The following is a 23,970-nucleotide window of genomic DNA, read 5'->3' as shown; positions in this document are numbered from 1 at the left end:
TCGTCGGCCTCACAAAGCAATTACGTCACTTCCGGTTTATTTGGTGAAATCAGCGCCACCGTTTCTCTGGAGTAAGGACTGCAGCGAGAGTACGGAAAACAGTGGGGGCACAATAATTGAATGGGCATAATCAAAATAAATACGGTACAATCGCAATAAATAATCAACTACAGTGTTTATGACAATATAGTATTGTAGTAAAACAAAAAACATCTATACGTATGCTTTTTCTTGTGCTTCCGGGTCACGGAGACTTTCTGCCATTTGGCTGCTGTTCCGCCATCCTTCTCGCTCAGCTCCGGGAGCAGAACGGTCACCCCAAGACTCCAACATGCTGACAGTACGCGTCGCAGCGGCTCTCTCCCGCACTCTGACTCGACGGGCCGGCTATGTAAGCAAACAGCACCTGAATTATTTTGTCTTTTAATTCATTCCGCACTGAAAATAGAGATGTAGCGCGAAAAAAAAATCATGGCGGAGGTGTACATGCTAGCATGGTGTACGTGCTAGCATCCGTAGGACACTGGGCCTGTCACTACTAAACTACAAGCTAGTTCTCAATATGACAAGCAGTTAGTCTAAAGCGATTTTTTAAAATCATTTTGCAGATGTAATATATTAATGCTCTTTATATAAAACAATGTCAATCGTTGTACATTAGACTGTGTCAATGATCAGTGTAATCTTGTACTGAAGGTCACGTTTAAATGAGTGTTGTCATTTCAATAACAAAGTCACATCAAGTATACAGGCTCACGAAACAGTTTCAATGGGATTATAAAAAATTGATTCGATGGTCAATATTATTTATTGATCTTTGTCAGGCCCTGCGTAGTAGCTTGCTGTGAAAATATGCTAGCGTAATTTATCGTATACATTGTTTGCATGCTTAATTTTAGTCAGGCAATCTTCTTACATAACAAACCCTTTTCAGTGCAGGGCTGCAAATCCTTTTTCAATATAACCTAATTTAATGAAATATCTTATTAAGTCTCTGCGTTTGTTTACATAAATCATTATTTTTCTTTTGTAAGGTGTCCAAGAATGTCTCTGCAGCATGTGTGGGAGTCAAGAACCTCCACACCACCCGCACATGGACGCAGAAAACAGGTCAGCATTTGGTGAAATTGTGTTGTAATGAATTTTAAGACCTACTATCGAATGAATGCTTATTTGTTAATTTTAAGGCACTGCTGAGGTTTCGTCCATCCTGGAGGAGAAGATCATGGGAGCGGACACCAGCGCTGATTTGGAGGAGACTGGCCGAGTGCTGTCCATCGGTGATGGTATTGCTCGAGTGTATGGACTCAGGAACGTGCAGGCTGAGGAGATGGTGGAGTTCTCCTCCGGACTCAAGGTTGATACCGCAGTTTGCATATTACAGTACTTCCTTTGCAAAAATGGTATCATACCACACCACATTTTTGTGAATACAATACAAGTGACTTGTCTGTTTCTAGGGAATGTCTCTGAATTTGGAGCCGGACAATGTTGGTGTTGTGGTGTTTGGTAATGACAAGCTGATCAAAGAAGGAGACATTGTCAAGAGGACAGGCGCCATTGTGGATGTGCCTGTTGGCGAAGAACTGCTTGGCCGCGTTGTGGACGCTCTGGGAAATGCCATCGACGGAAAGGTGACTCGGCAAGATGAGCTTTGTATTTCTGTTCAATCATCTCATCACCTTTAATTCTGCCACAGGGTCCCCTTGGTTCCAAGACCCGTAGGCGTGTGGGACTGAAAGCCCCTGGTATCATCCCCCGTATCTCTGTGAGGGAGCCCATGCAGACTGGCATCAAGGCTGTTGACAGTTTGGTGCCCATTGGTCGTGGGCAGCGTGAGCTCATCATTGGCGACAGGCAGACAGGGTAGGAGGGCTCACCAAAATGAACTATTATGTTAACTTCTTGCGTTAATTTTCGGTGAGTGTACTCTGTGTATTCAAGTGGAATAGAATGATGTATGGACATTTCTGAGGCTCAGAGCTAAACTTCTTCCTCTTCATCATTTCAAATGTAACTTCAGCATACAAAATGTGTTGTCCAGAAATATACCGGCATCCTTTTTTTTCCTCAGTTGCTCTAAAGTTCTTTCGCCCTCTGCTGGTAGAACACAAAACCCAAATGTTAAAGAAGTACCATAAATATGCTTGCCCATGAGGAACACTCCCACACCCTGTAACTTGTGACTTTTCTAACTATCCCAGTAAAACCGCCATCGCCATTGACACCATCATCAATCAGAAGCGCTTCAACGAAGGAACCGACGAGAAAAAGAAGCTGTACTGCATCTACGTGGCCATCGGCCAGAAGCGATCCACCGTGGCTCAGCTGGTCAAGAGATTGACAGACGCCGACGCCATGAAGTACACCATCGTGGTGTCGGCCACCGCGTCCGACGCCGCCCCTCTGCAGTACCTGGCCCCCTACTCCGGCTGCTCCATGGGCGAGTACTTCAGAGACAACGGCAAGCACGCCCTCATCATCTACGACGATCTCTCCAAGCAGGTGAGAGTTTTATTCTGCTGTTGGTGTCTCCCTGAAAACTTGAGTGTGACCCGCATTTGTGTGGTTCTCCATTAGGCCGTCGCCTACCGTCAGATGTCTCTGCTGCTGCGCCGTCCCCCTGGCCGTGAGGCTTACCCAGGAGATGTCTTCTACTTGCATTCCCGCCTGCTGGAGAGGGCTGCAAAGATGAACGACAACTTTGGAGGTGGCTCCCTTACCGCCCTCCCCGTCATCGAGACGCAGGCTGGTGACGTGTCGGCCTACATTCCAACCAACGTCATTTCCATCACAGATGGACAGGTAACTAATTGGGCCCTTCAAGAGAGTGACTAGTAGGGTTCACATTTGCTTGAAGAATTACTCAGATTAGTTATACAGTAAATAATGGGATTCTCCCTCAGATCTTCTTGGAGACTGAGCTTTTCTACAAGGGCATCCGTCCCGCCATCAACGTCGGTCTGTCTGTGTCACGGGTCGGATCTGCCGCCCAGACCAGGGCCATGAAGCAGGTTGGTTCCACTTTTATGCGTGAATGCTTCAGCCGCTGCTAACATTTCCCTCATCAGGTGGCCGGTACCATGAAGCTGGAGCTGGCCCAGTACCGAGAGGTGGCCGCTTTCGCTCAGTTCGGTTCCGACCTGGACGCAGCCACCCAGCAGCTGCTGAACCGTGGCGTCCGTCTCACTGAGCTTCTCAAGCAGGGCCAATACTGTAAGGTTTGACTTTTTACCATCAAGCTGAACTTTTTTTTTTTTCTCTTCTAACCAACATTCGCTGCTGTCCTTCAGCTCCCATGGCCATCGAAGAGCAGGTCACAGTCATCTACGCCGGCGTGAGGGGACACCTGGACAAGATGGAACCCAGCAAGATCACCAAGTTCGAGAAGGCTTTCCTGCAGCACATCTTGAGTCAGCACCAAGACCTGCTGGCCGCCATCAAGTAAGTTTGACAGCATTACACATTCATGGGACACATCATTAGGTACACCTGCGCAATCCAAAACCTGCCATTTTAAGACGATCAATTTTGATTGGAGGATCCTGATTGTCAAACTCTTCTTGCTCCTCACAGGGCCGACGGCAAAATCTCAGAGGCTTCAGACGCTAAGCTCAAGCAAATCGTGTTGAACTTCCTGTCCAGCTTTGAGTAACGTTTGAGTTTGTTTTGGTTGACATCCGTGATTGCATCATGCTTCGTCAGTTGTACTTTCTATGAACTTCCAAGTGGCACTTGATCCGTAATGTACAGAGAATAAAGTATTCCAGCTCATTCACCCTCACCGGACGTATGGTTGGCTGCATTTCACCCTAATCAAATATTGCAATCATAAATGCAGCTGTTGGAGGGAAGACCTGCTGACCATAGCAATATCGGTAATGAAAGCCAATATCAAGCATCTCCAATAGTAATTCAGCAATTTAATCAGCCAAACGCACAGAATTGGACAAGAAACATGTATAATATCATTAGAAGTTAAAAGCAATGACCTTAACTGTATTCAAAAGTGAATTCATGATCTTAAAGATTCAAATGTCATATTAGTGTACATAACAATTGGCTATTGTGAAATGTGAAAAACAAACTAGTGACAAACTTAAAGTGTTAAATTCAGTGTTGGGTGCATTGAAAATATATCAAATGTGTACGTGAGAAGTGAGACCAACATCTCCACATAAGGTGCTTTTTAAATAGAATAAAATGGTAAAACACACACTACTAACATATTGACTTTTGGGAGGGGGCAGGGGGGTGTTTATACCCAGTACTGTTTGGAGTGCAGGGCAGTTCTGTGGTGTTTATGTTTTGGCACGTTGTTTTGTTTGACATAACAAGGGTCGTAATAGTCCCACTCCAACGCCGAAGCCAGCACGCCATTGGACAAACCATCACTGTCTGCTGACAGAATCCGCAGGGACACACCTGGAAAGGAAATACTGATTTTTACCACAATGGCATAGCAAAACATTACACTTGTCCATGTCAAGTAAAAGCTTCTTTATATAAGAAAACCAATACAGAATACAAGACTACATAAACTGTATTTGTTCACTAGAAAGACAGGCATACTGTACCAAACATCAGAGCTTTTCTTCCTGTCACTCATGGGGTCCATCACATATTTTTCATGTGCATTATAAAGTAGACTCCAACAAACCTGCACTGGCACCAAAGTCGCTGTCCAGGCCGGAACCCTGCACGGCGGATGTGTTGAGGCAGGATCTCTCCGAGGGGGGGTTGATGTACTCGCACTCCATGTCCACTTGGTCAAAAACATGCACGATGCCCGGACTGAACTCGGTCAGCATCCCGGCTTGGACCACATGATCCGCTTCCTGTCAATGGAGGGACACAAACATTGAAATGCGCCACTATAACAAGACTTTTAAGATTGGTTTCTAATATTGGGATTACCTCATTTAACTGCAAAGATGAGATAAATTATTGGAAACAAGTCTCAGAATGATGCAGCGCAGTTCCACACCAGCCCCAACCACACTCATATTATATATTCAATGATGGATATGAACATAAACAAATAAAATACTCACAGTGGGAGAGTTGGGTGGAACCAGGTGAAGCCTGACCTCGGCCTCCGAGTCACTGGACTGCGTGGGCAACACCGGCGCACTGTGACGCCACCCAGCCTTGTTGAGGCTCCGTGACCCGGAAGCCAGGTCCAGCCTCCCAGCCCTGGACGCCCTGATGCTACTAGGCGCCCTCAGGGACCCTGACCCTGTCGCCCCATCCGGCCTCAGTAGCCGTATCCTGTGCTCCGCTCCTGCTGCTCTCTCCCTCGACGAAGCCCTGGAGGAGGTAACCGGGTGAGGCAACGCTGGCTCGGACAGTGACATGTACTCCCTCCGCGTAGGGAAGACCTCCACGTCGGGTGACCTCCTGCTGACTCTGTGCAACAGGAACTCCTCCGTGTCTTCCCGCTTTAGTCTCTTCGTCTTGGAGAGGAGGAGCAGCTTGTAGCCCAAGAAGAAGCAGTTGAGGAGGAGCAGGACGACCACGGCGGGGATGAGCAGGAGAACCACCAGGGTAAGATTTGTCACCGGGGAACCTTCGGTCAAGTTGCTTGGGGTGCTCCGACGTGGGTCCGACATTTAGAACATAGAACATAAAAAGATCTCAATTAGAGATGAAAACATCTGATCTCGAAAGATCCAGCGTGTGTGTCTCTGCACACGTGGTTTGACGTGTCAATCAATGTGGGCCATTTTGGTTTGGTGGTTTGGTGCCTGCGGCTTTTCTTTGGTACAAAAGTCGTTCTTGTTGGCAAATAACACATTTGTTCTCGAGTTTTAACACGACCCGAGACGTCCGTGCAAAGCAGGTGGAGGAACATCACAGACCAACAGCTGAGCGCAATTACGTTGAGTTGGATGTGAGGTTGTGGCGACCTGCTGCCGCTAGAGGGCAATAATGGACCAAATACAATTCCTGCACAGCACTCTTCTCCTGCAATTTGTGAATGTTATCATTAAGAATTAATTACTGAAAAATGTAGTTAAAAAAACAAACATTGAAATTACAGAAAATGATGTCAAACACTCTAAAGAGCAGTTTTGCTGCACATGGCAAAGCAGCAGATGCGGAAAGAGATGAAGGATCATGCAGTCCACCAGAGCTATTTCCCATGAATTGAATGTTTATTTCTCCACCATGAGCCATCCCAGACCAACATCTTCCCCTCCGGACTTATATCGTCGTCGTAATTGACTTGAGAGGGCAAATGCTTACATTCGATAGCGTCTGGCACATTGGCAAGGTGTTCTCTTCAGGTGTGAATCCTGGTTGTTACTGTAAAGGGGTGGACAGCAGACGGCATGTATGGTGTTGTGTGGGTGAACGCGTTGCTGATGTCAACGTTGTGGATGGAGTGGTCCATGCTGGTGGTGGGTTTATGGTGTGTTTTTGGATGGTATTTTGGAAAGGCCCATTATCTTGCTTATCATGTTGCAGCACGATAATGCATGGCCCCATATTGCAAGCATCGGAAGCTGAAAACATCAATTTCTTGCATGCTGACTGTAAATGTATAAAGAAATGATGGCTACAAAAGTGTCTGGTTTAGGAGAAACTTGCTAAAAGACATTTCGTTCCTGAAAGTCTGAACTCCTGCAGATGTACGTTGTGTAATCATTGCGCCCTGGAAACAAAAAGCTCAAGCAAGTCTGATTTGGATCAGCATCAAACAGTAGATTGACACCTCCTGCATTTGCATAAATGTCAGAATTAATATTTATGTTGCTGGAAAAATTGTGGTTAGCATATCTGCCTCACATTCTAGAGCTTGTGAGTTTGAATCCTGCCTCAGACCCTATATGTTTGGAGCTTGGGTGTTTGTTGTGCTTGTGTGGGTTTACTCCTTGCATCATCCAAAAACGCGGCTGTTGGTAATGGTAATGGTTTAATTTCATTTGAACATGCATCAGATTACAATTGAGTGCATCCCATAATCAGTTCCCAGTTCCACATGTCCAAAAGGAGTAGGAAGAAGCAAAGCTTATTAAATCCTACCCCTCCATCTGGTACTTTTACAATCACTAACTCTTACATTTGTTCACTTCCTGCTTTCCTAATATATTTTAAGTTTTTTAGTTTAAATGTTTTTTTTATTTTTTATTTTATTTTTGTCACGTACCAAAGTACTCGGTGATATGATCATCATCATCATCTTACCATAGTAAGTGTCAATATAGTGATATATATAGCACATCATGACTGGTTCAAGACTCTTCATCCTTGGATTTAGCAAACATCAACTGCTTGTATTGTTTCTTGAATTGGCTCATCGTTGTGCATTGTTTGATTTCCTTACTCAATCCATTCCATAGTTTGATTCCACATACTGAAATGCTATGGCTAGCATAACGTAGTCCTAGCATATGTGTTTCAAGTTTAGTTCTTCCCTGAGATCATATTTCTCCTCTCTTGTAGAGAAGTATTGGATGACATTTTTAGCTAATTGCTTATTTTTAGCCTTATGCATTATTTTAGCTGTTTGAAGATTAACTATATCAGCAAGTTGAAGTATTTGTGATTTTAGAAATAAGGAGTTAGTATGTTCTCTGTAGGCGGCATTATGAATTATCCTTACTGACCTTTTTTGCTTTTATAGTTATTAGCCCATATTTCCACACAATAAGTAAGATATGGTAGAACCAGAGAGCAATAAAGAGTGTGGAGTGATTTCTGATTGAGATGTTCGGTTAAACGGACGCATACTGAAAAATTACTGAAATTGTTCTTTCATATTTTAACTCTGTTCTACTCTGGTAATTATGACATTCTTCCAATATTTTGACTTAATTCTCATTCTAATTCTCACCTATTTGTTGTTTTGTTGAACTGGGATAGGCTCCAGCTCTGTAGATCAGCAGAACATGAATGGATGAATGCGGTAAAGACACAAGACCCGAAAATTCAAGTCAGAGCTCCTTTATTCCATGCTGCCAATAAAGTATCAGGTAATAAAACACCAATGCAGATTATTTACAACATTATCAATTCAATAGAACAATTGACACATGAATCTCTCTTAGAGACAATGTTTTTGCTCTTTTGTACACAAAGGAGATCTTTGCACACAAGTACATGTAGCTATTGTAATAGGCAGAAGGCAAAAGGCAGTCCTTTGAGCACCATATAATAATATATAGTCAGTCGTTAGTAGTTTCTACCACCCTTGTTAAGTCTATACAGACTTGAATAAGATACTGCAGTGAGAGCAGTAAAACCTTTTCATTCCTCGAGAAAGGCAACGGAGACGTCCCTTAGATACCGAAGACCGCGTCCGTCAGGCATCGTGGTTGTGCTATTATTGCCCAAACACCAGCAGAGGTCGGTTGTGGTCTTAGCACCGCGTCGGCTCGGCTCAGGCTAGCACTGACCCAGGCTGTGCTTGATGATCTCTCGCGACTGTGGCGGGATCCTGTCGGGGAAGAGCACCTGGAACTCCACCACCAGGTCGCCCCGTTTGGATGGACTCTTGGCTACGGGGAGGCCTTCCCCTCGGAGGCGCCGCACGGCCCCTGGCTTGATGACGTCGCTGCACGGCAGAGGCATCATGCGGTTGTCCAGCGTGGGGACGTTGACGGTGCAGCCGCACAAGGCCTGGAAAGGGAACAGGAGAGGAAAAGTTGGATTGAGGACGGGTTTCATAATCCTTCCGAGGACACTTGGAAGCGCATTTATGAAAGTGTCACGTTACATAAGCCGTAAATGTGTCAATCTTGTGAAAAAGGCGGTTACGCAACAGCCCGCCGCTCCAGATGTGATAATGGCTGCTCCATTTGTAGGGATGCATGTGGGTGTCAGTGACTGAAGACAGGAAGGAGCTTATTTTTTCAAAACCGCGACCTGCTAATCTGTGCGTGGGCAGCCCCCCCCCATGCTGCCTCCTCCTACGCTGGCCTGCCATTGAGAAGTCTGCATGCAGCATCACATTGGAAGGAGGCTATATATAGCTCGCTCGGCGGGGGCTGATGAGGTAACGCTAGCAGGCTGCTCTCTTTGGCGCTCATATTTCCTCCCCGTATCTTCATGGGAAATTGATTTTCTTTGGGTTTGAAGGCACCTTACATAAACCAGAGGAGGTGACGGTGTCGGCTGTATAGTACTTCCACTCATAGAGCACTTTTGGAACGCATTTAAGGCCAGACTGAGCCGTGCCGTGCTACTTTTTGGCGCTAATGGCGGACATCTAAACTCACCTCTTTGAGCGTGATGCTGGCCGTGTACACGATGTTGGAGCCGTCTCTTTTGTATTGCGAGTGCTCCGTGTCCCTGAGCACGAAGGTGACGTCCGCCGGGGTGTTGTTGGGCGTTTCGTCGCCCTCCCTGGGGAAGGTGATCTTGGTCCCCGCCTTCCATCCTTTCTTCACCACCACGTTCAGGACCTTGTCCTCGGATCGCACGCTCCGCCCGTCGACGTTGAGGCGGCTGCGGGTGATCTTCATATGCTTGGTGCAGCCGTGCATGACCTCCTCCAGGGTCACGGGGAGGTCGTGCACCACCGCCTTGCCCTGCAGGCGCCTCTGGCCTCGCCGCAGGCCGCCGTCCTGGTTGGCGCCCACGTGGCTGAAGGGGAAGCGCCTGAAGGGGTTGAACAGGTCGTCTTCGTTGTCAAAATCGTGGCCGAAGTAGATATCGAAGTGGTCGGAGCCATGGAAGAAGGAGGAGAAGGTGGCGTGCGGGTCGGTGGGGAAGTGGTTACGGAAGGCGTTGCCTTGTCCCGCCACTGACATGCCGCTCTTTAGACCTGAAAGCAGAGCGAGCGGTTAGCTTAGCTGTGGAAGTTCATGAAATACCCGAATGCACCATCTGTACCCCATCCTCTGTACCCCATCCTTACCTTCCTCTCCAAACTGGTCATAGATGCTTCTCTTCTTGGGGTCGGTAAGAACCTCGTAGGCCTCTGCGATCTCCTTGAACCGATCCTCTGCATCGGCCTCGCTGTTCTTGTCTGGGTGGAACTTGAGGGCCATCTTCCTGTAGGCCTTCTTGATCTCATCCTCGTTGGACTCCTGCGACACGCCCAAGACTTTGTAGAAGTCTTTGCCCGCGTTGGGCTTGATGGACAGGCACGGTGTGTCTGGCTCGGACTTGGTGCCTTCCTGCCGGTGGGGGAGGAGGAGGAGCTTTGTATGAGATCATTGGCTTGACATATTTCTGCTTCTGCTATATGGCTGTGGAGTGTGTCATAATCATAAATCATAAATCATAATCAACGCCTTGTCTTCGCCCGTCTGCTGCTTCCTCTGCACAAACTGCCTGCTATGAATTTTAAAGGCTGATGCATAGCCGAGCTGAGCGGGTGTTTAGACTTCCCCTGACAACTGAGGTTCTCTGCAGCCATTGGATGAATGATCATTTTGGATTTGAATCCTATATGATCAATATGTCTATATAGCTTTCATACATTAACAAAACTGAGCATTCTTTTCTTCCTAAAGGCGGCTTTTTGACACAAATTGCAAGTAACGACATAAAATGAACTCACCATGACTATACAGGAAAATATATTCATGAAGGCCATTTTGATAGATTTTTTAATATTTATTTGAATCTATTCATATTTATGTATTTTCATTTGTAAATGCATTCATTATTTCATAAAACCAAGTGGATTTCACTTCATCATCAAAGGTCATTGTAAGTACAATCTATCATAAGTCCCGCTATAAAGACGCAGCTAAATAAATGATCCAAAAGTGCTTACCGCTGAAGAGGTCGATCCCGAGCTGTCTCCCCGGTGCATAACCCGAACTTTGCACCTGACGTTGACATTTTTGTGCTTGACTCCAAACTGTGTCCAGATGAGAACCATGATGCTGAGTGTTTGTGGGCTTTGAGCTATGTGTCGCTGTCCACTCGGGTTTGGTGCTGAAGTAAGATCCTGCTCTTCTGTGCCTGCCGCCGCTGATGCTGCTGATGATGCTGATGCTGATGATGCTGGCTCTCCTCCTCGGCTCGTCTGACTAAATAGTGCCGCCGCAGCTCCCTTTTTACTACACGCTCAGCCGCCCACGCAGCCTTTCCCAAGCTCCGCCCACTTCCTATCACGCGCAACAAGCAGGGATGCCGCTGGGAGAGACGCGATTGGCCGGCTCCGGCGGACCACCGCGCGGATGTTGCAGCCCTCCCTCGCCTTCTGGAGCCTCGTTTCCGGAGCTCCTGCATCAGCACCGGCATCAGCGAGTCACGACTCAGAACACGGAGTCCAATCTTGGTCCAGACACAACGAACATGCGCGGTCAGACGCTCCAGACATCAGGCGTGTCCTTAAAACACCCGAGACGGAGGGAGGGAAGGAGGGATGGATAAAAATAGGCATAGAGAAAGTACAAATTAGTACATGTAAAAACAACATTGTATTGATATTTGCTGTTGATGGATGGATGAATGCTTATGGTCATGGTCATTGATGGATGGATAGATGGATCCATAGATAGATAGATAGATAGATTGATCTTTAGGTGGGATTGATAATAATAAATAATAATAATAGTTATTAGTGATATCTTTTGGTCAGTGTTGTACCGTCAAATCTAAAGTTAAACTGTGCAGTGTTTGTATTTGAGTTCCATATTTTCATGCTTGGAAATATGGAAGGAATATGCAACATTGGCTGCAATATGCCTTTTTTCTGCTAATAATTTATTAATTAGTTCTTAAAGTTATATTAAATTTTATTTTATTACAGTATTGTCTCTTATTTTTTAAATGAATTTTAATTATTTTTTTATTTAAATGTAATTATTTAATATAGCTATTATTGCTTAATTAATTAATTTAGAAAAAATCGCAACATATAATAGTAACTACTTTTAATATATATTTAATTACAATTTTAGTATGTATTAGTATATTTATATTATTATTTTTTATTTTTGTATAATTATATTGCAGAAATTGCCCTTATAGCATTTGCTGATATTGTTCATTAAGCCAGCCGGTGTACATCGATATTCAGTCATTAATAACATAATAAAATGAAGACTGTTCATCATAATTCATCATTATCTTACACCACAAATTGCACCCCCGCAGTCCATTCCCTGACTGTTTCTAGGTCACATACTGTCTTATGAAACGTGCTCGTGAGTGACAGATTTGGCCTTAACACATTGGATGCAAGCCACTGGATGATACCACTGGATGATACCACCGGATGATACCACCGGATGATACCACCAGATGATACCACCAGCTGTACGCTCATAACAGTAGCAGTACAAATCACCTGGATGGAATATTTCACCAAATACACTAAAGTCACTCCTGTGTTAAAAATGGAGCACGCCGTGTTCTTCTACAACCCAAAAAAAGCAACAACGCTCTATTTGGATCTTCTCTGGATGCTGGCAAGCCAAAAGAGGACATAGATGGCAACGCTTCCTCCGCCTCCCGTCCAATCAGGGCTGGACTTTCCAGGGGATTCTCCACTACGTCTCTCACAGGAAGTGGAAGACTAATTTGGTCGGGAATGAGGCGAGCCAGGGAGCGTCACGCTTCGAGCACATTTTGTTCAGATAGCATTTTTTTTTTCACACACGGCTCAGCAGCCCACGGGAACAGCGTGACTGTGTTTGGGCTTCTTTTCTCGTACAACGCATCCACAGTAAGGGTGACAATTGGCAAGTAGCAAGATCCAAGTTTGACTATTTTAGTGGACATTTTTCTTTTTTCTCTTACACACTTTTATTTTTAAAATCTCACTGAAATATCAGCATCACATGATGATAACATCCATGTTTTTTTCTCCGTGTTAGTTCACGATGGCTGATGAAATGACTGTTTGCTTGGCGATGGCGGTTGTTGGGTTTTTCTGTGTTGTGTGTTGATAAGGAATAATGTATGTTTTTGTTGGGATGAGGTTGGAATTTGAGGGCTTGGGGGGGTGGGACTAGATAAGTTTGGACTTCTTCCCACTCCCTTTCAAACATGTGTACGTATAAATACATATTTATTTTTTAATGTATTTTCTTATTTCTTCTGATTATACAAGGATGAAGAGTCTTGAACCAGTCATGATGTGCTATATATAGCATATTGCATATATGTAGCATATGTGCGATATTGACAGTTACTATGGCACCCATTATGTCATTGTGTCGTCATATCACCTCGTACGTCGGTATGTGACAAAAAAAATAAACCAAAAAATAATTAAAAAAGAATATTAAATAAATAAAAACAAAATTAAATAAATTTAAAAAAATAAATTATATTAGGAAAGCAGGAAGTGAACAAATGTAACAGTTACTGATTGTAAAAGTACCAGATGGAGGGGTAGGATTTAACAAGCTTTGCTTCTTCCTACTCCTTTTGGACATGTGGAACTGGGAACTAATTATGGGATGCACTCAATTGGAATCTGATGCATGTTCAAATGAAATAAAACCATTACCATTACCATTACCATTACCATTACTATTATTTTGCATTGGTTTTGGTTGGTTTGTTGTACTCATATATATTTTTGGCCATATCTCAGATTGGCCACAAACAAGTGATCCCAACCTTTTGAGCGGTGTGTATGTGTGTTGTGTATGTATATATATATATATATATATGTATGTGTATATATATGTATGTATGTATGTACTATGTGTATATATATATATATACATACATATATATGTATATACATACATATACAGTAAAGTCTCGTTATATCGATATCGGTTAAAACGAATTACTACTTATTACGATACTATTTTCATTTCCCGGCAAATTTCTAGTTTTTTATGATATAATTAGTTCCGTTAGTACGATACACGGTTATTATGTGTTGGAAGAATTGTACATAAAGTTATTCTATTTTTACTATATTCTTATGACCTATTTTTACTATATTCTTATGACCTATTTTTCTTATGACCTACAAACATTTCGTATCACTCACATAACAAAGTAAGATTAACGCTGTACATGTGCTTCATATCACTCACATAACAATGTAAGATTAACGCTGTGACGCCTGCACTTATGGTGTACATCATGATTAAGGGAAAACAGAACGTGACAGAACATTCCTCAGCAGATAGTTTTAACACCCTCAGGGGACATAGGCACGGGTCAGAAGTAGATACAGTGAAGAAAATAAGTATTTGAACACCCTGCTATTTTGCTATTTCTCCCACTTAGAAATCATGGAGGGGTCTGAAATTTTCATCGTAGGTGCATGTCCACTGTGAGAGAGATAAACTAAAAAGAAAAATCCAGAAATCACAATGCATGATTTTTTAACAATTTATTTGTGTGATACAGCTGCTAATAAGTATTTGAACACCTGAGAAAATGAATGTTAATATTTGGTACAGTAGCCTTTGTTTGCTATTACAGAGGTCAAACGTTTCCTGTAGTTTTTCACCAGGTTTGCACACACTGCAGGAGGGATCTTGGCCCACTCCTCCACACAGATCTTCTCTAGATCAGTCAGGTTTCTGGGCTGTCGCTGAGAAACACGGAGTTTGAGCTCCCTCCAAAGATTTTCGATTGGGTTCAGGTCTGGAGACTGGCTGGGCCATGCTAGAACCTTGATATGCTTCTTACGGAGCCACTCCTTGGTTTTCCTGGCTGTGTGCTTCGGGTCGTTGTCGTGTTGGAAGACCCAGCCACGACCCATCTTCAATGCTCTGACAGAGGGAAGGAGGTTGTTCCCCAAAATCTCACAATACACGGCCCCAGTCATCCTCTCTTTAATGCAGTGCACTCGTCCTGTCCCATGTGCAGAAAAACACCCCCAAAGCATGATGCTACCACCCCCATGCTTCACAGTAGGGATGGTGTTCTTCGGATTGTACTCTTCATTCTTCTTCCTCCAAACACGCTTATTGGAATTATGACCAAAAAGTTCTATTTTGGTCTCATCTGACCATAAAACTTTCTCCCATGACTCCTCTGTATCATCCAAATGGTCATATGCAAACTTAAGACGGGCCTTGACATGTGCTGGTTTAAGCAGGGGAACCTTTCGTGCCATGCATGATTTCACATCATGACGTCTTAGTGTATTACCTACAGTAACCTTGGAAACGGTGGTCCCAGCTCTTTTCAGGTCATTGACCAAGTCCTGTCGTGTAGTTCTGGGCTGATTCCTCACCTTTCTTAGAATCATTGAGACCCCACGAGGTGATATCTTGCATGGGGCTCCACTCCGATTGAGATTGACCGTCATGTTTAGCTTCTTCCATTTTCTAATGATAGCTCCAACAGTGGACCTTTTTTCACCAAGCTGCTTGGTAATTGCTCCGTAGCCCTTTCCAGCCTTGTGGAGGTGTACAATTTTGTCTCTGGTGTCTTTGGACAGCTCTTTGGTCTTCGCCATGTTACAAGTTAAAGTCTTACTGATTGTATGGGGTGGACAGGTGTCTTTATGCAGCTAACGACCTCAAACAGGTGCATCTGATTCAGGATGATACATGGAGTGCAGGTGGACTTCTAATGGGCAGACTAACAGGTCTTTCAGGGTCAGAATTCTAGATGATACACAGGTGTTCAAATACTTATTTGCAGCTGTATCACACAAATAAATTGTTAAAAAATCATGCATTGTGATTTCTGGATTTTTCTTTTTAGTTTATCTCTCTCACAGTGGACATGCACCTACGATGAAAATTTCAGACCCCTCCATGATTTCTAAGTGGGAGAAATAGCAAAATAGCAGGGTGTTCAAATACTTATTTTCTTCACTGTATGACCTCAAAGGGTATGTGTGTGTGTGTGTGTCCCCAGAGAATCACATGCCAAGGATGAGATATCCACACATTATGGATAACATGTTGTGCGAAGAAACTGGTTTCAACTGGAATAATTAAACCCCCCTTCCCTCAGCCATTGAAACCTGATTGTAACCAGGGCCTTCCTTCAATAAAAAGGCAAGAGGGCAGGAGCTGCTTCAGAGTGAGGTGGCGAATTGTTACTGAACGGTTCCTGATCACTCTCCTTGCAAGTAAAAAGAAACTCACCTCTCTGTGTCTTCCTTTGTACAGGCAGTGTTTTTTACAAGTGTCGGGGTTTTGAACCTGACATTATGATAATCCGGTTACTAGGATGCCCTTTTCATCTCCCGCCAGCCAATTTGGTCTGCTTATATCGATACAAAAGCAGCTTAAATCAATCTTTGCTTAAGGATTTCAATACCAAAAAAGAACACGGCGAACGGCTGCTTCCAGTCAACTTTATTTTTCACACTTCCACCACCAGAGTGCAGCACACACAGCGGAAAACACCCGTCCCTCGCACCTACCCCTCCGGGTGGCAACACCTTCCCTATCGATAGTTCCAGGGTGAATTATGTCCCGGTAACCGGTAATCACTACAGCATAAGTTTATTTTTATTTACTGTAGTACAAAATTTATTGTAGTACAAAAGCATGCTAGATACGCAATCCATGAACTCAAGGAGAAAATTACATGCCATATCAAAGATCCGCCCACTTTTAATGCAGTTTGGCGCAGGATCGGATATATGGATAGTCCAGTTATATCGGTATTTTTTCCGACTCCCAAGAATATCGATATAACGAGACTTTACTGTATGTACATATATGTATATATATGTATATTTATATGTATATATTCAAACACTGGCATTTTATGCAATTTTTGGACGCTTATTGGACCCCTTGTGAGTGTGTTTGAGGTTTCCCCTGTTTTTTTAACACAAAAGTGCATTAGAAGCAACTTGAAAAAAACAAAAAAAAACGACACGTTTTTCGTCAAAACCGCCCTCACACTCTGGCATTTAATGCAGTGTTTGGATGCTTTTCAGGCCCCTTTTGAGTGTGTGTGAGGTTTCCCCTGTTTTTTGTTTTTTTTTTTTTTTACCAGAAAAGTGCTATTTAGAAGCCAGTTGAAAAAAAACAAAAAAAACAAAACGACATACTAACCCCTTACGTTTTTTGTCAAAAATCACCGCCCTCAAACGCTGGCATTTTATGCCATTTTTGGATGCTTTTGGGGCCCCTTTTGAGTGTGTGTGAGGTTTCCCCTGTTTTTTTCAACCAGAAAAGTGCATTAGAAGCAAGTTGAAAAAAAAAACAAAAAAACGACAAACGACATGATTGCTTACCTTTGTTGTTTGAGCGTCTTGTCACTGTCAGCCTCTCACAAAGTAAATGCTAATTAACACAGACGTTGTTCTATAGTTAACCAGCAATTAGTCAGGGACACAACACACTTAATTAGTACTAATGTTGTTCTTGTCTAAAAGCTTGCTTCTGTCTTTGACCATTAGGCATCTATTGATGATACTATAGCAGGAGTGGGCAAACTTTTTGACTCGTGGGCCGCATTGATATGACAAAATTTACGGGGGGCAGACTATATATTTTACACGTAACAGTCCACCTGGTATTATTGTATCTGTAAAATTGTCATGCAATCTGCTATTATTATTTATTATTTTATATTCATATTTAAATATTTTAAAAATAATAAAATATTATAATAATTACAATAAAATTAAAATAATAAATATTATATTATGTAAAATATGCAAATATAACAATAATATTATATATAATTAATATAATAATTAGCATTAATATAATAATTATAATAATCATAATAGTTCTAATAATAATTATAATAATATAATAATAATAATTATAATAATATAATAATAATAATTATTATTACTATTATTATTATTATGCGCTTGTGTTCCTTTTTTCAGGAGCACTTTGTAAACAACAGACCATGTCAAAAAACAAAATTGATAAAACCATCAAAAGGTTGGCTCAGGCCATGATGCCAGGTTGTATGTTGAGTTTAAATGAAATACTTTGGAAAGATTGGGCGGGCCGTATTCAAACACTTGGCGGGCCGGATGTGGCCCCCGGGCCGTAGTTTGCCTACCCCTGTACTATAGCCACCGCAGGAAGTATGCTGTCAAGAAAAAAATCAAATGAAACGGCTAACATGTGAGTCTATGTTATCTTATTGATGTATATGTGTTATTTTCTCTGAGTATACAAACGTAAAGGTGACTATAGGGGTGTTCATGTTCAAAAGGCTCTAATAATGTTTAACAAAAGATTGGAAACAGGTTTTCCATGCCCTCCATTTTCGATACCGCTCTTGGGGGAATGCTGGAGTCTCGGGTCCCACTTTACACTCGTATTACCCAATAGAGCAGACAAAATAAGATTACATTTAATAAGTAAATAAGACTTCTACTCATGTGTATCACAGTAAATGTGTTCCCTCGGGAAAATTCTGTGGACAGGAAGTTACGTCAGAGTTGTGTTTTAGTTTGTCGTGAGTTATTACCATGACAGAGTAACTGTAGTTGGGGTGTTCTACAGAATGATACTGTACAACAGGGGTCTCAAACTCAATTTACCTGGGGGCCACCGGAGCTAGGTTCTGGGTGAAGCCGGGCCGCATCAGGTTTTAAAAAAAACCCCCAAACACATTTATTAAAAACTGGAAAAAAATCAATAAAAAAACTACATTCAATGCTTTTGCTTCTGCTATACCCTACACTTTTTCAGTACTTTGGTTCCGGTTTTCCACACCAAAATATCTGATAAAACATTCCATTGTTCTCAAATATCTTCATTTAAATTTTTCTATACACAAAATAAGATAAAAACATAAACAAATTAAGAATAAAGACAATAAATCAATCAATCAGTAATAAATAAGTGAAATAATAATAAAACAGCAAATAAGAAAAAAACGTAAGAAACCACATACAGTTGGTAGAGGAATGATTTTTTTCAGATTGAAATGTACAGTATTAACAGTTATTTAACCTTTAACATGAACATGAATGGAACGTAATCATTTTAGCCAATTAGCAAGTTAGCATGGTACTCAGTTCCATCTGGGAGCAGTGTGGTAACTTTAACAACATGTTTGATGAGATGCTTTATCTTGACGTGGATTTTCCCTTTTATTCCAAATCATTTCCTGCATTTGTTTGTACCCAGCGTCATAAGCCTTTAGCTTCATTGCTAATCCAAAGCAAAACAGGGCGGGGTAACAGGGTAGGGTAACAGTCTGGGCCGGGCAAAATCATGTTAATTGTGTCGGGTGTGCACACAGCTTTAAGCTGTCATTTCAACATGAAACTTTGGTATCAAGGTGGGGGCCTCATTTGGCCCGTGGGCCGCGAGTTTGAAACCCCTGCTGTACAAGGAGTAGTTTGTTACTAAAATCGTATGACAATAGAGACAACAATGAAATCATATGAAAAGTGGGGCATTCAAACGTTGGTCTGTATTGCCATTGGGAAAAATTGTTTTGGTTTTTGTTGGATTTTTTGGGGGCGGCACGGCGCTCGAGTGGTTAGCGCGCAGACCTCACAGCTAGGAGACCAGGGTTCAATTCCCACCCTCGGCCATCTCTGTGTGGAGTTTGCATGTTCTCCCCGTGCATGCGTGGGTTTTCTCCGGGTACTCCGGTTTCCTCCCACATTCCAAAAACATGCTAGGTTAATTGGCGACTCCAAATTGTCCATAGGTATGAATGTGAGTGTGAATGGTTGTTTGTCTATATGTGCCCTGTGATTGGCTGGCGACCAGTCCAGGGTGTACCCCGCCTCTCGCCCGAAGACAGCTGGGATAGGCTCCAGCACCCCCCGCGACCCTCGTGAGGAAAAAGCGGTAGAAAATGAATGAATGAATGAATGGATTTTTTGGAACAAATTCATCACAAAAGTTAAGTACTTCTATTTTGACATATTTCTTTGTGGTTATGTATTTTATTTCTGGACGCTCTCACTGTCCTATGCTAAAATATAAATGCCATTACACAACATAGCAACTGTACAGGAGCTATTTTTATTTTTAATTGGCGATATGTTGAAAGCGCAGCCTTTGTCTCCCTCCTCGAATGGAAAGCTTTCAGGTGGGAGGGTTGTTATATTTAATTCAACACGGCTCCCGTTCATTCTGGCTGATTGTGCTCTGTTGGCGCCGTCTGAAGTGGAAAAAGGTGACTGACAAAGTGGACCTCGCAGTGCTCTCTAAATCTAAAACAGCCCATCGCCAACGCTTCTGCCCTTCAAGGGCCGCTGGGGCCAGTCAACATTTATTGTGTAAGAGCTAGAGAGAAAAAGTAAAATACAACAGACGAACCTCCATTAACACAAGTGTGTGTGTGGGGGGAGGGGGGGTTGGGGGGGGGGGGGTATAAATTATGTTTGTTATTCCAACCACAGTATAGGCATTGTATGAACTAACTAACCTGCAACCACACACTCATAATAACAATGCTTAAAGGATTCCCCTGGTTGCAATCTGTCTATAGTGTCCCAACTCCAAACGAACCGGCATCCATTCTTCACCAACATGCGGATGTGTAATAACGTGTAATAATACACAGGCAAACGGACCGTTTGACAAAAAGCAACCTTTACAAAAGCTGGGGCATACATAGGAGGTTTCTACAAAATGGTCGACAAAATGACAGAAGTTAATGAGGAACAAACCCACCGAACTCCAACCCCAACTCCGTCGTTTCTCATTCAATGGAAATAAATCTAGATGAGAATGCTAAAAACATGGAGCTTTGTAGGGCTTTGTAGGACCTCAGAAGGTTTGCCACCAGCTGCTTATAATGATCTGCCTTGTAGTTTCCAAGAAACTGATGCAAAAATTTCTGCTACCGTTCATGAAATGTCTCTACATAAGCATATGTTTTAATGTTGATATGTTAAAATGAATGTATTGGAATGTGCAGATGTTGCATAAATGTCCTATTTTCCTATGGAAGCATTTTGCTTTTGGAAGTGATCCTGAATTTGTTCAGAGCACAAAGAGTACATATTAAGGCGATAATTCATCAGGGAGACAGCTAGAACACGAGACGTTCCCTACCCGCCTCCCTGCCTCGTCTGGCACTTTTCTCCCACACACGTCTGAGATTGTGACAATTGGGAGACGAGACCCATGAGCCTCGCTGCATTATTAGACATGAGTCAACATGGCTCGCAATCAATGCTGTCCATCAAAAGTCCACAAAGCTTCTTATCGAAAAAGGAGAAGGAGAAGGAGAATGAGAGCGCTTAGGAGAGGCTATACGTTCCAATAAATGGTTCCAAGTAATAGAGTTAAACAAGAACACTAACCAAAACAACAACCTCCGTTCAAATCAATGATTAATTATAGTCAAAGCTCAGTTTTCCAATGCACCACTTATTATTATGTATTGTATTGTATTTTACCTGTTTACCTTACTGTATTGTTACACGGAATCGAGTGCACAAACAAAGCACCCTATTCCCGGGGTGTCCAAACTGCGGCCCGTGGCTGTTTTTTGTTACTCATCCCTTGCACATTTGATGCAATTAAACAAGGAAATTAACAAAAGAAACAACAAAAATGGGAAAAATATTTGACTACAGTCATAATATTAAGAGGAAAAAAAGCTGTTTAAGGCATATTTTGCATTTATTTTTTTTAAAGACATTTTCAAAACATCAACAAAAAAATTATATATTACAAAAATATTTAAAATATTATGTAGATAACACAATGTTCCGAGAAAAAAATTACGAGCAGAGCTGAAAAGGCTCATAATAATATTGCTTTTTCTTTGAATATGTATAACTTCTCATCATATCTATATGGGTTGGTGTTAAATATCAAAGCGGCTACCTGCAACCTCACTAGGAGAAGATTGAACATCCCTATTTATGTTTAGAGAGCTATTATTGAACAGGGGCGCCCTCTGCTGTCTTTTTGCGTGCACTGCATATGAAAATACAGTGTAAGACAGGGGTCTCAAACTCAATTTACTTGGGGGCCACTGGAGCTAGGGTCTGGGTGAGACTGGGCCACATCAGGTTTTCAAAAAAAAAAAAAAAAAAAACTGCATTTATTAAAAACAGAAAAATATACAAACTTTTTCAGTGCTTTGGTTCCGATTTTCTACAATAAAAGCTCTGATAAAACATTCCACTGTTCTCAAAAATCTTAATTTTTATTTTTCTGCACAAAATAAGATGAAAAATAAACAAATCAAGAATAAAGAATAAAGAAAATCAATCAATCGGTAATAAATAAATATAATAATAATAAAACAGCAAATAATAAAAACTTAAGAAACCACATATAGTTGGTGGGTAGACAAATTATTTTTTTCAGATTAAAATGAACAAAGCATTATTAGAGCCCTGTAGACATGACAAAACACGACTATAGTCACATTTATACTCTTTTTATTTACAACATATTGCGCAACTGCAGGGTCTTGAGCCACATGCTAACTCGCAAACTAGAGAGCTAGCGACCTAAACGGTAGCCTTCAAGTTATTTCCTTTAAACTTAAATAGCCAAAAACTTACCACTTCCACACGGATAGGGAGGATAACTATTAACAGTTATTTAACCTTTAACATGAACATTAATCAAACGTAATCATTTTTTCTGGGTACATGATACCATACAGCATCCATATCAAACTTCCGCGGGCCGCACTAACATTAAACTTTCATATCAAGGCGGGGGCCTCAAACTAGTGTCCTGCGGGCCACATTTGGCCCGCGGGCTGCGTGTTTGAGACCCCTGGTGTAAGAGGTAGCATTACTGCAAGTAAAAAAAAGAAAATCCAATTGGACTAGATCACCACCAAACACCATGAAACTCTTGGATCCAAGGAAGGGGACCGAGGGGGCGGTGCAGGCACACATGAAGAAGAAGAGCGAGGTGGACAGGTGGAAAGCCCAGGTGGAAAGCCCAGGTGGAAAGCCCAGGTGCAGGACGGTGGTAATGCAAAGTGAAAGGGAGGAGACACGGGGATACTTCAGTAAGAGAGTTGACGCTTATGGAATTAGACTTCTTGCAGCGCAGCGGCTGTCAAGTATGAACATAAAAATGCTGCAAAGGAGGAACACAGTCCATCCCTTCTGATGGCTGAACAAATGGAATAAAAATAGCTGCCAGGTGAATTTGCACAGCCCTCTTCAGACTTACCACACGGGCTTAGTTGGCCGTGTGAGCAGCTGGACTGCAACGACCCAACAGCAGAGGATTCAGAGTTTTGGGAGAAAATATGCACAAAAACTGCATGGTGTCACAAGAGACTTCTGAAAAGCATGACAGAGAGGAATTGAAGTTAATTGTCAGGGACTTAACACGCACAATAACTCACCAAAAAGACAACTCTTCAATTTCTGGAAAAAAATGTTTTAGACAAATACTTTTTAAATTAAAAATACTTTAAAAAAATAATTACAATTTTAATATATTTTTATTTATTTATTATTTATTTTAAAATCATTTTTGGAAAAAAATGTTTGGACAATTAAAAAAAAATTAAAAATATTAAAAAAAATTAATTACATGTAATGTTTTTTTTTTATTCATTTATTTTTTAAATTAAAAATACTGTCTTATTTGAGAAGCAATAGTTATCAGGGTCTGAGCACTTCCAAAACAAATATTGTCCAATTGCTGCCAAATGAACCACCAAATGAAAAATGAAGCACATATACTGGACAGATGCACAGACAAAATTCTGCAAGGTTTTCATCTCAGGATGTGGACAGAGCATAGCAGGGATGTTTTGATGACACCCCATTAAACACAAACCTCTAAGAGGGAAATTCAGCTTAACCCTTAGATGCACGAGTGACTGGACACTACACTTTTCCATAAGTGGCTCAAAAATCACCCATACTAGAATTTGCCAATTTTGCCATTTTGGTTAGGAATAATCACTTGTATGATATTTAGTATTATATTTAGGACCACACAAGAATGATTTCATGTTAGAAACATCTTCATTTTTCACTTTTTTACATCTTTGATAAAGAAAATGACCCCGTACAACAATAGAAAATGTGAGGATCCATTGTGTGTTGCAGTGGGGATGCGTGCGCCGCACACCCAGAGGATCTTTAGGCCATACTTGGCTTGGACAAAAGTCTGGGTCATCAGACATTTCTGACTCAGAGTCCAACCCCGTTACTGCCTCTCCATCATCTAGCATCTGTAG

General features: G+C 42.1%; 3 protein-coding genes across 3 annotated transcripts; 1 reads left to right on the top strand and 2 right to left on the bottom strand.

The window, feature by feature from the left end:
- The first annotated feature begins 228 nt into the window (after window positions 1–228).
- atp5fa1 (ATP synthase F1 subunit alpha) lies at window positions 229–4,205 on the top strand. The gene is made up of 11 exons (XM_058064249.2): window positions 229–391; window positions 1,035–1,110; window positions 1,188–1,357; window positions 1,461–1,634; window positions 1,700–1,866; window positions 2,205–2,505; window positions 2,581–2,805; window positions 2,907–3,014; window positions 3,072–3,216; window positions 3,294–3,444; window positions 3,577–4,205. Exons 1-11 carry the CDS (start codon window positions 332–334, stop codon window positions 3,653–3,655), a joined length of 1,656 nt encoding a protein of 551 aa, XP_057920232.2. The 5' UTR covers window positions 229–331; the 3' UTR covers window positions 3,656–4,205.
- hwa (huluwa) lies at window positions 3,889–5,740 on the bottom strand. Its single transcript, XM_058064254.2, has 3 exons — window positions 5,055–5,740; window positions 4,661–4,838; window positions 3,889–4,425 (listed from the first exon to the last, which is right to left on the bottom strand). Exons 1-3 carry the CDS (start codon window positions 5,610–5,612, stop codon window positions 4,259–4,261), a joined length of 903 nt encoding a protein of 300 aa, XP_057920237.2. The 5' UTR covers window positions 5,613–5,740; the 3' UTR covers window positions 3,889–4,258.
- A 2,194-nt stretch (window positions 5,741–7,934) lies between these two features.
- Window positions 7,935–11,002, bottom strand: LOC131113488 (dnaJ homolog subfamily B member 5). Its single transcript, XM_058064252.2, has 4 exons — window positions 10,733–11,002; window positions 9,866–10,127; window positions 9,225–9,772; window positions 7,935–8,625 (listed from the first exon to the last, which is right to left on the bottom strand). Exons 1-4 carry the CDS (start codon window positions 10,838–10,840, stop codon window positions 8,392–8,394), a joined length of 1,152 nt encoding a protein of 383 aa, XP_057920235.2. The 5' UTR covers window positions 10,841–11,002; the 3' UTR covers window positions 7,935–8,391.
- Between the last annotated feature and the right edge of the window lie 12,968 nt (window positions 11,003–23,970).

The sequence above is a fragment of the Doryrhamphus excisus genome, linkage group LG10 (assembly GCF_037039965.1).
Source record: "Doryrhamphus excisus strain RoL-2023G ecotype Guam linkage group LG10, RoL_Dexc_Guam_v1.1, whole genome shotgun sequence".
NCBI classification, from domain to species: Eukaryota; Metazoa; Chordata; class Actinopteri; order Syngnathiformes; family Syngnathidae; genus Doryrhamphus; species Doryrhamphus excisus.
The sequence above is the reverse complement of the archived record's forward strand: the minus strand, read 5'-3'. Positions and strand labels throughout refer to the sequence as shown.